General features: G+C 52.8%; 3 protein-coding genes across 3 annotated transcripts; 2 read left to right on the top strand and 1 right to left on the bottom strand.

Annotated features, from left to right (window-relative positions):
• Positions 1-2,413: 2,413 nt before the first annotated feature.
• COL26b_009314 (uncharacterized protein) lies at positions 2,414-4,282 on the top strand (the record flags this gene model as incomplete). Its single annotated transcript, XM_053182045.1, has 1 exon — positions 2,414-4,282. The coding sequence occupies one exon, from the start codon at positions 2,414-2,416 to the stop codon at positions 4,280-4,282; it is 1,869 nt and encodes a 622-aa protein (XP_053034052.1).
• Positions 4,283-7,706: 3,424 nt separating this feature from the next.
• COL26b_009313 (uncharacterized protein) lies at positions 7,707-8,867 on the top strand (the record flags this gene model as incomplete). The annotated part of the gene is made up of 2 exons (XM_053182044.1): positions 7,707-8,405; positions 8,487-8,867. 2 exons carry the CDS (start codon positions 7,707-7,709, stop codon positions 8,865-8,867), a joined length of 1,080 nt encoding a protein of 359 aa, XP_053034051.1.
• A 432-nt stretch (positions 8,868-9,299) lies between these two features.
• COL26b_009312 (uncharacterized protein) lies at positions 9,300-10,039 on the bottom strand (the record flags this gene model as incomplete). Its single annotated transcript, XM_053182043.1, has 2 exons — positions 9,300-9,423; positions 9,483-10,039. 2 exons carry the CDS (start codon positions 10,037-10,039, stop codon positions 9,300-9,302), a joined length of 681 nt encoding a protein of 226 aa, XP_053034050.1.
• Between the last annotated feature and the right edge of the window lie 3,030 nt (positions 10,040-13,069).

Below are 13,069 nucleotides of genomic sequence, written 5' to 3'. Positions count from 1 at the left end.
CGTTTGAGTCTCACCAGGCACGGGTGAAGGACAGAAGCTATCGGATAGGCAAGATGGGCCAGGGTTGGGAAAATTCGGCATCTCATGTGAGCTTATGTTGGCGTATCCTGGGCGGAACGAAGGAAGGGGAAGCAGCGGCTGAAGCGGAATGGTGTGGTATCATGTATGGATGTTAATGGTGGTGTGGATAATCATTGAAGCAGGAGCAGCAGCAGCAGCAGCAGGCACTGTAATGGGGATTAGGGCGAGATGGAATGGAGGGTGGTGACATCTTATCAAGTACCTCCTGATCAAACTGATCTTTGCGTCCCTGATGAACTGCCCCGAGGCGATTGGACGAATAGCCGTGACACGGACGGCGGTTGCAGCGACGGTGCGAGGTTCCATTGAGGCATAAATTCCCGGCTCGGTTTTAATTCGTCGAGAGGATCTGATAATTTTGTGTACAGTCTGTACCCTTTTACTCTTTGACGCCTTTGTTCTTGGCTAATCATATTGCCATTGTTCCTCCAATTTTGACTTTTTGCCGTTATTACCTGCCTTATGGTGAGTCTGACTCGGCACTCTCGGTCGGCTTGTCCAAGATCACAGATAGCAAACGACTCACCGAAGCTTGTACGGCCACTTCTGTCGTGGTCTCGTCTGAAGATTGAACCAAAAGAAGCTCATAAGGTTGGTCGCCTTACACATCTCGGCATACGAGACGAGTCATCGGACAAAGGGCGGTTCCTATTTGTCGGTGAAGGCGGCATGGTCCCTCGACACTGTGACAGTTCAGTTGGTGAGTTACATCCCCCATCCTGACGCTGCGACATCGGCAGACCCTGAGATCAAGCCTCAGTGGCCACCCTTTGGTGCTCATGGCGATGGATCATGGACCCCCATTCTCGGAATGTGGTGAAGATTGGCACTGGAAGACGGCGGTGGTGGACGGGTGAGGGGTTCGTTTCTGGTTGGATCTTACGCCATGGAAACTGAGGACAATGGCTGCGGTGGAGTGTCGTTCGTCAACGGGCGCGGTGATCCGTGTTTTGCGGCACATACTACGCAGTAGTATGGTGAGTGTGGACTACCTGAGGACAGGCGTGGGAGAAGTCGGGCTGTGCTGCCCCAGCGAGGACAAGTTCCGAGATCGCAGGCTCAACACACACAGTGGCGGACACTGCCCTGTGCCATCGAACGATGCGCCGTTCCATGACCCGACCCGATTACTTCGTCCAAGGTCAACAACAACCTACGCACCACGCAGGTCAGGGGCCCAGCAGCAGGTAGGTCCTCATCACAGCCATGCCCGGCGTACTGGGCTCTGGAGATTTCCGTCCACCCCATCTTAGTTAGGTGCCTGGGGTATCCAGTGGCTGCATACTGTGGGCGTTGTGGTGTTGTGGTGTCTGGGTGTCTGGGTGCACCTGGTGAGAGCTGGGTGGGAGCCGGGGGTACGTATCTGGGGACACCGCAGTAGTGGCTGAAGACGAGAAAAACAGTGTAAAAAAAGAGTGCTAGCGCTGGCCCTGAGTGGGGTGTTTGCGAGCAGAGTAATCTTATCAATCAGATCAAAAATTCCTTTTCAATGTCGTCGTCCCCCCGAAACCCCCCCGTCCAGTCCGCCCTTCTCCCCTCCAGCTGTCCCTCCCTCCCTCCAATCGCCTCGTGTCGCTTCTGGTCCCTCCAAACCAACCAGACGTTCCTCTCCCACCGCCCGCTTGCCGAGCACCGGAAAAAACAGTCAATTTTTGGGACCTTGTTTCCTCATTCCGACACTGTCGTCTTACACGCCGTCTTTGATCGTTATCTCTCTCGATCAATAAGACTCCTAATCCTCACTTACACGACAACTCAGTCACCACGTCTCCGAGCCCTCCTCGCTCGACCTGCCCGTCACCCGCACCCGCTGCGCCTATCAGCTGTGCAGTCTCTGTAGGGGTCGTCTACTGGAAATCTGCTCGGCATCAGCTCAGATCGCTGCATCTCGACGCAATCAGCTCAACATCGCCGATTCCGCTCCGAGAGGGAAAGCCGACTCTCAGTCCAAGAACAAAAGCATTTGCAATCGAGGAGTCACGGCGCAACAACAGCAAGAGATTGTTCTTCTCATCTTTTACAATCTTCTCTCAAAATTTTAAAAACACCAAGAAAGCGTCGTCCTATCTCTTTCAGCCGAGCGTCACCACTTCGCCGAACCGTACCCTCGGAATTAAACTCCCGCTACCAACATTCTGCAAGCCGGGCACGCTACAATTACCACTACAACTGTACACCACCTGACGGTCCCACCACCACCTGACAGCCAGCTGCCAGTGTCCACCCCTCCACGCCCGCCAGCGAATGAGCGCCCGTACCGATCCCCGCCTGCGGTAGCCCTGCTGAGCGTGCCACCTGCACCTGCCCGTCCGTCCAGTTCGTCCCTTCCATGATGGCGCCCTCAGGTCTTTCCACTTCCGCCTCCGCCTCTTCCCACTCCTCCTCTACCTTTTCTCCCGTCGTCAACGCCAACGCAAACTCACCACCCACCGAAATCCGACGAAGCAGCGTCTACTCGCCCTCCGCTCCCTCGTCTGCCGTCTCTACTCCAACTGCTGCTTCGCCGACGGCCTCGACCCCCGGTGCGTCCACTCCCGGCAGCAGCGGTCCGTCAAATGCCTCCCACCCGCATCAGCTGCCAGCAATCCGACCAAACGCCGCACCACCCGCCATCTCAGCCAGGCCTCCCCAGCCCATCAACAAGATGTCCATGGCCTCAGTAATCAGCCCTCCGCCCGCCGAGGCTGCTCCCAAGATGTCCATGACCACCAAAGAATGGGTCATCCCACCCCGCCCGAAGCCCGGACGCAAGCCTGCCACCGATACGCCCCCCACCAAGCGCAAGGCCCAGAACCGTGCCGCCCAGCGTGCCTTCCGTGAGCGCAGGGCCGCCAGGGTTGGCGAGCTGGAGGAGCAGCTCGACGAGCAGCGCGATGTCTACGAGAAGACCGAGAAGGAGCTCAAGGACAAGGTCCACGGTCTGGAGATGGAGCTGCAGTCCTTCAAGTCCCGCTGCGTCCTGCTGGAGACCCTATTGGAGCGCGAGAGGAAGGACCGCGTCAAGGCCGAGACGGAGCTTGAAGGCCAGAAGCGACGCATGCAAGATCAGCCCTCGAATGCCAGACGCCAGCTGTCACCCATCCGCCGGGACTCGTCAGTCACCATGAACCACGAACCCCCGACTCCCTCGGTTGGCCACTCGAACCAGCCTTTTTCAATCTCTCAAATCGTGTCCCCTGAGGACTCTACCCAGATGGAAGACTCGCCGGCCCCGTTTGGCTGCGGGTCATGCGGCCCTGATGGAAACTGCCAATGTGCCAATGACGTTCTCGCGGCCCCCCTCGCCGACTGCGGAGGCTGCACCCTTGGCGGTCGTTGCCAGTGTCTCGAGGACACCATCAAGAGCGCCATCATGTCAGATCTCAAGCGGGCACCCTCTCCCTCGGCCGTGACTTCTTCCGAGAAGCGTGCACGCATCGAGCCGGCCCATGCTGAGGAGACCGAGATCGACTTTACTGCCATGTTCTCCAAGAAGCCGGCGCCTGCGCCGCCGCAGCAGTCCTTTCAGATCCTCCAGCCCCAACCACTTCCTTCAATGTCCCTCAAGGACTCGTGTGGGTTTTGTAAGGACGGAAGCTACTGCGTCTGCGCCGAAGATGCCATGTCGCTCGGCCCCCCAGCTACCACCCCTTACGGACCTCCTCCCGCCTACTCACAGCAAACTACCCCTCCCCCCTCAGAGAACGACGCAGTCCCTCCACCCATGGAGATCGACTCCGATGGAGCCGTCAAGCTCCGTCCTCGTCCGCAGACCACTCAACCCACCGCCCCCATCTCCCGCGGCTGCGGTCCCAAGGGCCCCGGAACCTGCGCCCAGTGCCTTGCTGACCCCAAGTCCGGCCTCTTCTGCCGCGCCCTCTCGGCAAATTTTGAGCGCAAGGGCGGCGGCTCCGGAGGCTGCTGCGGCGGTGCCGGACCGGGAGGCGGATGCTGCAAGTCCGAGTCAGCGCCTCCTCGTCTTCCCTCCAAAGAAAAGCTCGGCCTGAGTCTGAGCTGCGCCGAGGCCTACCAGACCTTGTCCAGCCACAAGAACTTCGAGAAGGCCGCGGACGATATCGGCTCGTGGCTGCCTAAGTTGCGTGCCGCGCCCAAGCCCGGCCAGACTCTGCCCTCCCCGTCGCGGCTGCCCATCGAAGTTGAGGCTGCGAGTATCATGAGCGTGCTCAAGGACTTTGACATTCGCTTCGGAAGAGGACAGTAGCCTCGTCATTTGTTTCCGGTTTTCGCGTGGGCGGTTATCAAAAGCTTGATTTTTATTAATACCATGGTAATGGTAAGAGGAGGAACTGAATTACGTGAATGGCTCTGACGTGGGGATGAAAAAGAAATTGGCGTTCCGGTCTAGGAGATAGTTATATCTACCTGTGTAAGCGGCGCTGATTGCGTCTGGGGAAGCTTACGAAACTTATGGAGAGGTGTTGCATGGCTTTTCGGTCAAAGCCGTAGGTGGTTTTCGTGAACCTTTTAAGTTAGTATCGAGTATCTCGGGCTAGAAAGTACCTTGAGACGAAGAAATACAGATGATCTTGATAGCAAGAATGACCTGTTCCCTTTTGTGTTGGAAACAGTCGAGATGTCGTTTAGCACGTACTTGCTAATTTTTCCGCCATCCATTCTGTACCTTTCGAGCCCTTAGTGGGGTATAAAAACGACGTTTCGACAGCCGATCATTTCGGGCAGGCAATTTAATCCGGTGGTCTAAAGGCTTTCGTCAGGTTATGGATCCGAGCAAACCCCAAGAGCCCATGCAGCGCCTCCAGCACTTCTTATTCAGTCAGCATGTCTAGCTAGCGTCTTGGTGCTCTGGGCGTATTCTGGTGTATATATTCCGAGCGCCGGCAAGGGTGACGGGCGGGAGTGGGAAGGCTGGAGGCTTGCTTTTCAGAGTAGGGGATGGGTTAGTTTAGATGCTTGGATCTTGCGATGGATGTGCAGCGGAATTGTTTCATTGCTGCTAATGAAATGATTCGCCACTACTTTCATTGCTCTGGTCTTCTCAATAACAGTGGGAGAAAGACGTTCTATATCTGCCTTGCGAGTTGTCTAATCTATCGAAGAAGGCGGGTGTGGAATCAGGGGCTTGGCAGTTTGCTGGGCCAGTGGCCTCCCTCGTGGCTAGCAGAAGTTCGGAGAGAGGTCTCGAGACTGATGTCACTGCCTATTTAAATTTAACAGACAGAAGTTTGTTAGAGCAGACACAAGCAATCGAGGATGTCCTCAGGAAAGGTTTCTTCTAATCGGGCAATGTCACTATCCCTTGACAGGTATGTGGTTGACATGCGGACAAATCAGGGTTTGGTTATGCACATCGTGATGGTCAGTCTGCTAGAGTCCTCCTCTTATTCCGCTGCACATAATATGCCGAGAGAAACGGACAGAAAGAGACGCGCTGTGAGTTGTGCAAGTTGGTGATTCTGTTTTCGTAAGCGTATAACATCTTGAGGTCTTCGAGAGGCAACTCGCTTTGCTTTCCAGTCTGATTGAAGCTATCATCAAATTATGGTACTATTTTCCTGGCCATATGTTGTTGTATGTAGTCTCTTAAGTACTTGGAGAACCTCGTCGTGTCGTAAGGTGACTGGCTCCCATGCAACTATTACACGTTTCTTTGGGCATTTAAGACCAATCTGTCTTTACATTCTTGCGGGTTACAAACACCGGCAATGGGGTGCCATCCACACAGTGGCTATCTGTTGAGGGAACTAGAGCTGCATAGGTAGCCAGGAACGTACTCATCTCGCGTGCCCACATCCATGCTCACGTCTTCTTCCCTTCGGTGATTATTACCTCCGAATCTACACCCGATGATGAAGAATGACGGGGAAGACCTACTCGAAAACGGGTAGTGTTGAACCGGCCGCCTCTATGCGGTTCTCTTAGAGGCGAGCGGAGGGCCTCGATCAAACTAGTTCGCTGCTAGATTGAACCATAGAGCCTGAAGAGTTACTATTCTTTGTCTGCTAATCTAAACCCAGAAAGTTTGCGATATAAATGCTCTAATAAATAGGTAAATATTTCCGCCCTGCCATCGGAATCTGATAGACACGACCAGAAAATGACTGAGTGTGTGTTTGATGCCAGTTTTTCTTGACTTCTGCGATATAAAAACATTGCAAAGCACACTTTTTGGCTTCACAACAATCAGCGTGACATACGCAAATGACGTTCTTGAGAATCCCCCCAGACAACTGGATGCTCCGGTCATTCTTGCTGACAACTGCTGAGCCAGAAAACTTGGACTTGGTTGGGAACTGCAGCACATTGGTATTCATTATACAATAAACAACTACCGGACATAGATCACAGAGAATACAAATGCGTAATCGAAGATCTAGCCCCTCGTGCTTTCTACAACTCCTATTGTAACCGTGGTTTCTTTGCTCGCTTTGTGAAAGCCTAATGACTAGAATGCGGTGAAGCAAACATTCTTGATGGGAGATTACTAGCCGCACATCACAAGACCTTTTATAAGACATTTCTCTGAAACGTAAAGACTCCGTTATGCTGGTATAAATTATACCAGAAGGCTGAAAACCACCGATATACTGCAAGCAAAATGTAGCCTGTCGTGAGTGCTTTAGGCTTCAGGTTAGCTCAAACGGAAGCGCTCCGTTGTTTCAATCAACAGCCTGTGTCGTCTTCACAGTTACGGGGGATGGGTTACTCCTTATAAATGAGTATTTCTCATTATCCTCTTTCTATACAACGTTGAATAATGCGGGAATGGTTTGGAGACTGGAGGCGACGAAAGTGCTGCGGACGGATTGATCACCGACCAAGAAGCTACCAAGACTGAAACTTCAGAAAGAGAAACATTCTTTTCCGTCACATGCAAAAGCTTGATGTATTTCTTTGCTGTATAACAAACGACAGTGAGAGTGACAGGCCAAATATAAGTCTCCCTGAACGCCCGCTTACTCGGCCGGCTTGTCTATCCATTTGCTGTACGGTCTGCTCTTAGTTCGAGTTCAAGGGTTGCCGAGACAGCTTTAAAAGAACGAATTGACGTAATTTGTGAGTAAAAGATTGTGGTAGTCAGATTCTCGTCAGAAATTAACACAGCCAATGTACCCCTTCCCTCTCATGCTTTCTATGATTGCGACTGCCCATGGGGTTTCCGCCGCGCGGAGGCATAAGTATTGGTCGATACCTCCAAGTGCAAGCTGAGGTTCTTCCAGCGCTGTCAGAGAAATCCAAGAACATCTGGTATTCTTGGAACTATTTGTGATGTATACTCGCATGATGATGCGGCACGGCAGCAGCTTGGTTGTATTACCGAAGATATGCAACAGGTTCAGTCCCTTATTCCTGCCTAGGTATGGAATTAAGTTTGAAGATACCCGACAAAACCTCAGCTAATTGCTCTGAACAGACGACACAAGCTACAGGTTTGGCTTTTGTATTGAAAGCTTGATCATTGCAGGCCGAAAGTCTATTTGGTTGCGGTCACGTCGGGTGTTGAGAGACAGTGTGAAACTTTATCATCATATTGAGCTAAGAAATGGGGAAGTCGGGAACACGCAAACTCCATGGAGGAAACATGAAAACCTTAGATTTTTTCAAACCCGATCAACAACAGGAAAGACCACAAGCTGGAATGGCACATATCGCCTAAGGCTGACAGGATGCTATTCGCGAGGTTCCTCTCGTTTTCAGGACTGAATCAAATCCAGTCAGTCGTGCAGTCTAGTTTCCTGAAGCATGCTCTGCAGGCAGCCAATGTCTTGCAAACGAGGAACTACAACGCCAGTCTCGGCCTTTGGCCGGATGAGAATCATTGGTGGCAATCCGCTCGATGTCTTACGGCTCTCATCGATCTCGCGACGATCGAAACGAGTTTCAAGTCGAATGTCACGGCAATTGTCGCGCATACGTACGAAACGAACAAGAGTAAGGGCGGTGGAAACTTCACCAATGACTACTACGACGACGGCGGCTGGTGGGCTCTCGCGTTCATCAAGGCCTCAGATATGACTCAGGGCACTGAACATTTTATGCCGGAATACCTTGACACGGCCAAATCGATATTTGACAACATGACGGATGCCTGGGGAACGAAGTGTGATGGCGGCATCCCATGGACGAGGAGCGATCCTCATCCGTATCTCGGGGCCATTCAGAACGAGCTCTATCTCAGCGTCGCAGCCCACCTCGCGAACCGCGCATCCACGGCCATGGAGAAGAGCAAGTATCTGAAAGGGGCACAAAAGGGGTGGTCCTGGTTCAGAAACAGCGGTATGATCAACTCGAAAGGAATCATCAATAATGGGTTGAATGATCGTTGCAAGAACGACATGGGAACAACCTGGACGTACAACCAAGGGGTTATTCTCGGGGCACTTGTTGAACTTGACAAAGCTACGCCTGGTGGGTGCTGTTTGGATGATGCAAACAGAATTGCGCAGGCTGTGCTGAAGAACAGAAATTTGGTCAACGAGCGGGGTATTCTCCGTGAGCCTTGCGAGACGACTGGCAAACCATGCGATGGGGATCAGAGGTTGTTCAAGGGGATATTTACTGGTGGGCTAGCAACGCTACATAAGAGGAGTCCTCACCCTAGCTATCGACAGTTCTTGGAACGGAACGCCCAGGCCTTGTGGGGATATGGTTCAAGAAACGGACAGACCTCCTTGCGCTGGACTGGCCCCTTCAACACCACTGAACTGGATGTCGGAACCCAGTACTCAGGCGTGGCTGCTCTGGTGGCAGCTGCATCCGTCGAGAAACCCCTCGACTTTGGTGTTGAGCTTGAGAGAGTTGCTGAAGACCCCAAAGTCAACAGGTGAAGAAAGCTTGTATTGCTGCGCGGTTAAGCTTCTGAAGTTTATAAAGCCAATTGGGCTTCCAAGTTACAAGTCACTGTCATATCACCGATGCATTTGGATCCAAAGTTTTAAAGAAAGCGCACAGCAGCTTCGATTTTCAATTCAAAACGGCACTTATGCTCTTGACCCGATGTTCTATAGGAGATTCAGAGAAAAAAGGAAAAAGAGAGACGTTGCCCGTGACCATAGGAAAGACAAAGAGGACAGAGAGAGAGAAAGAGAAAAGAAATGGTTTTTGTGGTGTACATCATCCGTCATCCCCCATAACACCCAAGCTGGTTTGATGTCATGTCATAGTTGGCGAAGTCGCTGCCAGGCCCGATCGGCTTCATCGTCGCGAACTCAGAGGTCGTTGAGCTGGCTGGCTAGGCTTCGAGGTTGTGGCGAATGCATTTAGCAAGCGGTGTCGAAGGCGACGAAGGTCTGGCCGTCGGTGGGGGCAGGGAGCTGGGAGGCGGGGACGTTGAAGAGGCGGCACTCAACGGGCTCGTTGGCGGAGGGCTTGCCGAACTCGACACTGAGAAGGTTGTTAGTCTGATGTCTGTGAGAGAGGAGTGAGAAGAGTCTGAGACTTACGCCTGGCAGCCAGAGGTCTGCTTGCAGAGAGCAAGGCAGGCGTCCTGGGTGGTGATGTCCTCGCGGGTCAGGAGAGGAGTGGGGGAGCTGGTGGCAGGGCCGGTGGGGGCGGCGCCGCAGACGTTGCGCTTCTTGGGCTGGTCCTGGTTCTGGCCGTTGTTGGCGTTGGCATCACCGTTGTTGGTGGCGGCGCCGTTGTTGGAGGAGCCGTTGTCGGCCTGGGTAGGGGCGGTGGTGGGAACACCAGTGCAGGCCTTGTCGAAGACCTTCAGATTGGCGTTGGACTGGGTGGGGATCTGGGCGGCGGGAACGTTGTAGAGCCAGCAGAGAGGAGTGTTGCCAGACTCAGGGAGGCCGAAGACGAAGGCCTGGCAAGAGGCATCAGCCTCGCAGAGCTTCTGGCAGGCGTCGGCGGTGGCAGCAGTGGGCTGGGAGAAGGGAGCGACGTCGGCGTTGGCAGCCGCGGAGGGAGCGGTGTTGCACTGGTCGCGGCGAGCGAGGGGGCCGGCCTGGGCGGCGGCGGCGAAGGCAATGATGGTGGCGATGGTGAACTGCATTTTGAAGGTTGGTGGGTTGGAAAAGTTGAAGAACTTGAAAAAGTTGTTGAGTGAGTGAGTGAAGTGTGAGAGAGTGGTTGGTGCTGAAGAGCGGAAAGTGTTTGGTTGTTGAGTTGAGTGATTGATGCTTGAGTGTGCTGTGTGATGAGGAGAAAAGAAAATCGAATCTGGAGGTGGAAAAGGATGTCTTTTATGTTCGAGATGAGCTTCTCCTGAATACAGCAAACATCAAGATGATGTCTTGGTGATCCACGTTGTTGGACCACGTTCAACTCTGCAAGTCCACCATGTGGTGAAGCTTACGACGACGTCGAAGCGGCTCGACACTCAGCCTCTCTGCGGATAACCTTGCTGGTAACTGGGGCACGGTCCCGAATGTCACCCTGTAGACGTGAGGTCTTCGTCACGATCCGCCAGGGGTAATCGATAAGATGCGTTGTATTATCTGATAATGTGGCGGTTCGGGATCATGCTGAGAGTCCACATTGCCAGGGAATTCACGGAACAAGCCCATGGATGTGGGCGTGTTTCCTTAGTTCGTCTGAATGGCTTAGCTAAAGGCGTGAAACATCCCTTTCTGGCTTGTATATCCCAGTGTAAAGAGACACTCAATGGTTGAATTGCTACAAACCCGTTCCTGAATCAGTATTACTGGGGCGAGAGCGAGTTCTCGTGCCGGGATATCCATCTGGGCAGTCAATCGATAGATGTCATCGGGACGGAATGAGCGATGGGTATCCCGTGTGGCGGACGACCGACCAACGTCCGATTCCCACGACAAAAGAGACGGAAAACGCATGAACCACGATCTCGGTACTGCAGCCGTTGGCTTGACAGCCCTGTGGCGCAGGAGGAAGACGGTCCGTGGTGGACTTCCCGTAGAGGGAGACCCCTGCTTAGCACCCTCCCAAGCTTTGCGGCTCCCGACGCCTATTCCCCCACCCGCACATCCCAAAATAGGTCCCGGAAACCCCTGTGCCTTGAGGGGACAACTTTTTCAGGAGAACCTTTTGCCCTTTTGCCCTTTTTCCCCTTTCCACGGCCCGGAAGCCCCTCCGTCCACGCGGGTCAACACTCTACGATGCCCAATTCTTCGCGGTCCATTGTCCCGATAGAGACTCTGAGACCGGGGGACCTGCCAGAAGCAGTCGTCAGTGAGCCCACAACGCCAGCCGCAGCAGAAAAAGTTGCGCTCTAAAAATTATGCTTCCAATTTCCCCCCAGAAGTCTGTTGGCAGACTGCCTTAGCGCGAAGCCTTCTAGGGCAGACGAGGACCACTTTTGCCTCGGTCACCATTGGAGCAGAATCGCTGTGGCTGGCACCGACTGCCGCTTCTGCGTTGACCAACTATTAACTCACCCGCTATATGGTGATCGACTGCGGCGGTGTAGATGACGAAGCCCTCACTGGGACTGGAGGACTTGTTCTCGAACATCGGATGATCGGCACCGTACACATCATAACCCCCTCAACAACAGGCTATCCATTTGTCGAGTGTTTTTTCACTGCATCGCTGTGCGTCGTCATCACAATAGGGATTGCTGTAGGGTTCTGAGAAACTGGTGGTTCGTCGGAAGTTCAGCTGAAAGCTGGTACCCGCTGCGCTTGGACGGAGGTTACGAATTCTGACAGGAGTTTACTGGCCGGGGGTTTCAGTCTTAGAGGTAAGGCAGACTCTACGATGTTTCTACCGTTCGGTTTCGAAATAATGAGAAAGCCTAAGCTGGTTTCTCGCAGATGTCATGCAACAAAATTTCTGTCATACTACTGCATCACTGGCGTGGTGGTTACAAAGGTGGTGGCAGTCATGACAAGAAACCGGATGTTGTGATTTCATAGCACAATGTTGTGATACCATAGTGACAACAACAAAACGTAAACAAGGCTTCCCATCGCCTTGAATAATTTGACTCTGTCAAGATTACTAGGAAAGCCATGCTGCACGCGTAGAATATGACACGCTAAAAAGAGCCAAGTTTTCAGGCTAAATGGAGTAAATTGAACTTAAGCGCGCAGGCATGTCCCCGGGGAATGTGGGAGAGATTCGTCACCTTGGGTAGCCCGCAGTGAAGATCGGCGACTCATCTAAACACTGAAGTTACCCAAATACCCAAAAGAAAGTGTGGAGGAGGGCCCGCGGAACCCGGATAACCGGATGCAGCACTCAGGAGAATAGCATGATGACTTGCGTACTTCCTTGCGGGTTGTGAGAATGCAGCGAATCCGCCTCGAGATGTCAACCAGGGTGTACGAACATTGACTAAACTTGCTCGAAATAGCGCCCAACCAGACCAACTGGGAGTGGCATGCGGTAACTTCCGGCTGTTTGAAGCCGTCAATATTTGCGCCCACATGCCTAGACGGATAATGAGAGCCGTCAGAGCAGCAAGATGACACCAGATGAGGTTACAATGCGATGAGAGTTTCCGTTGCAAAAGCAAAAATTAGTAGACTGGACGAATCAATTGAACTTAACGCGTGGCTCTGAAGTCGTGGAAGATGATCGGTCTATTCTACCATTGATGACGCACGTAGTAGAGAAAATCAAGTGACTGTACAGGTCAAGAACGTCTTCATCTGGATCAACCAGCTGTAGAAAATGTAATGCGAATTGATTTGTCAAAGGTCCATCTAATTTCCAAAACTCGAACTACGTATTTTCAAGCCAAGAAACCGAGAGTCCAAAGATTCCGAGAACAATTCAGGCATGAAGGTGTAAATGACTATCGGAGCCGCGGGAATAATGCATCACAGCAACGACATGGTTGTTAGCACGCATTCAACACTGCCATAGACGGGAGATATTGAAGCCGCAAAGACAATAAGGCGCAAGGGCAGGTAGAGCTTGTCTGAGCTCTGCCCATCCATGAGCGGCCGTAACTGACCTCTTTATATGAGCTCAAACACACGTGAGCCCACACGTGTCGAGTCCCGGTTGCCGGAAACTTCAGTGTCGGAATTCGGGATGAGGGAGAGATTCCGAGTTTCAACGGAAAAGCCCTCTGTGCGCCACATATTCACTTTCTAAT

The sequence above is a fragment of the Colletotrichum chrysophilum genome, assembly GCF_026319265.1.
Source record: "Colletotrichum chrysophilum strain AFK26 chromosome Unknown scaffold_88, whole genome shotgun sequence".
NCBI lineage: Eukaryota > Fungi > Ascomycota > Sordariomycetes > Glomerellales > Glomerellaceae > Colletotrichum > Colletotrichum chrysophilum.
The sequence above is the reverse complement of the archived record's forward strand: the minus strand, read 5'-3'. Positions and strand labels throughout refer to the sequence as shown.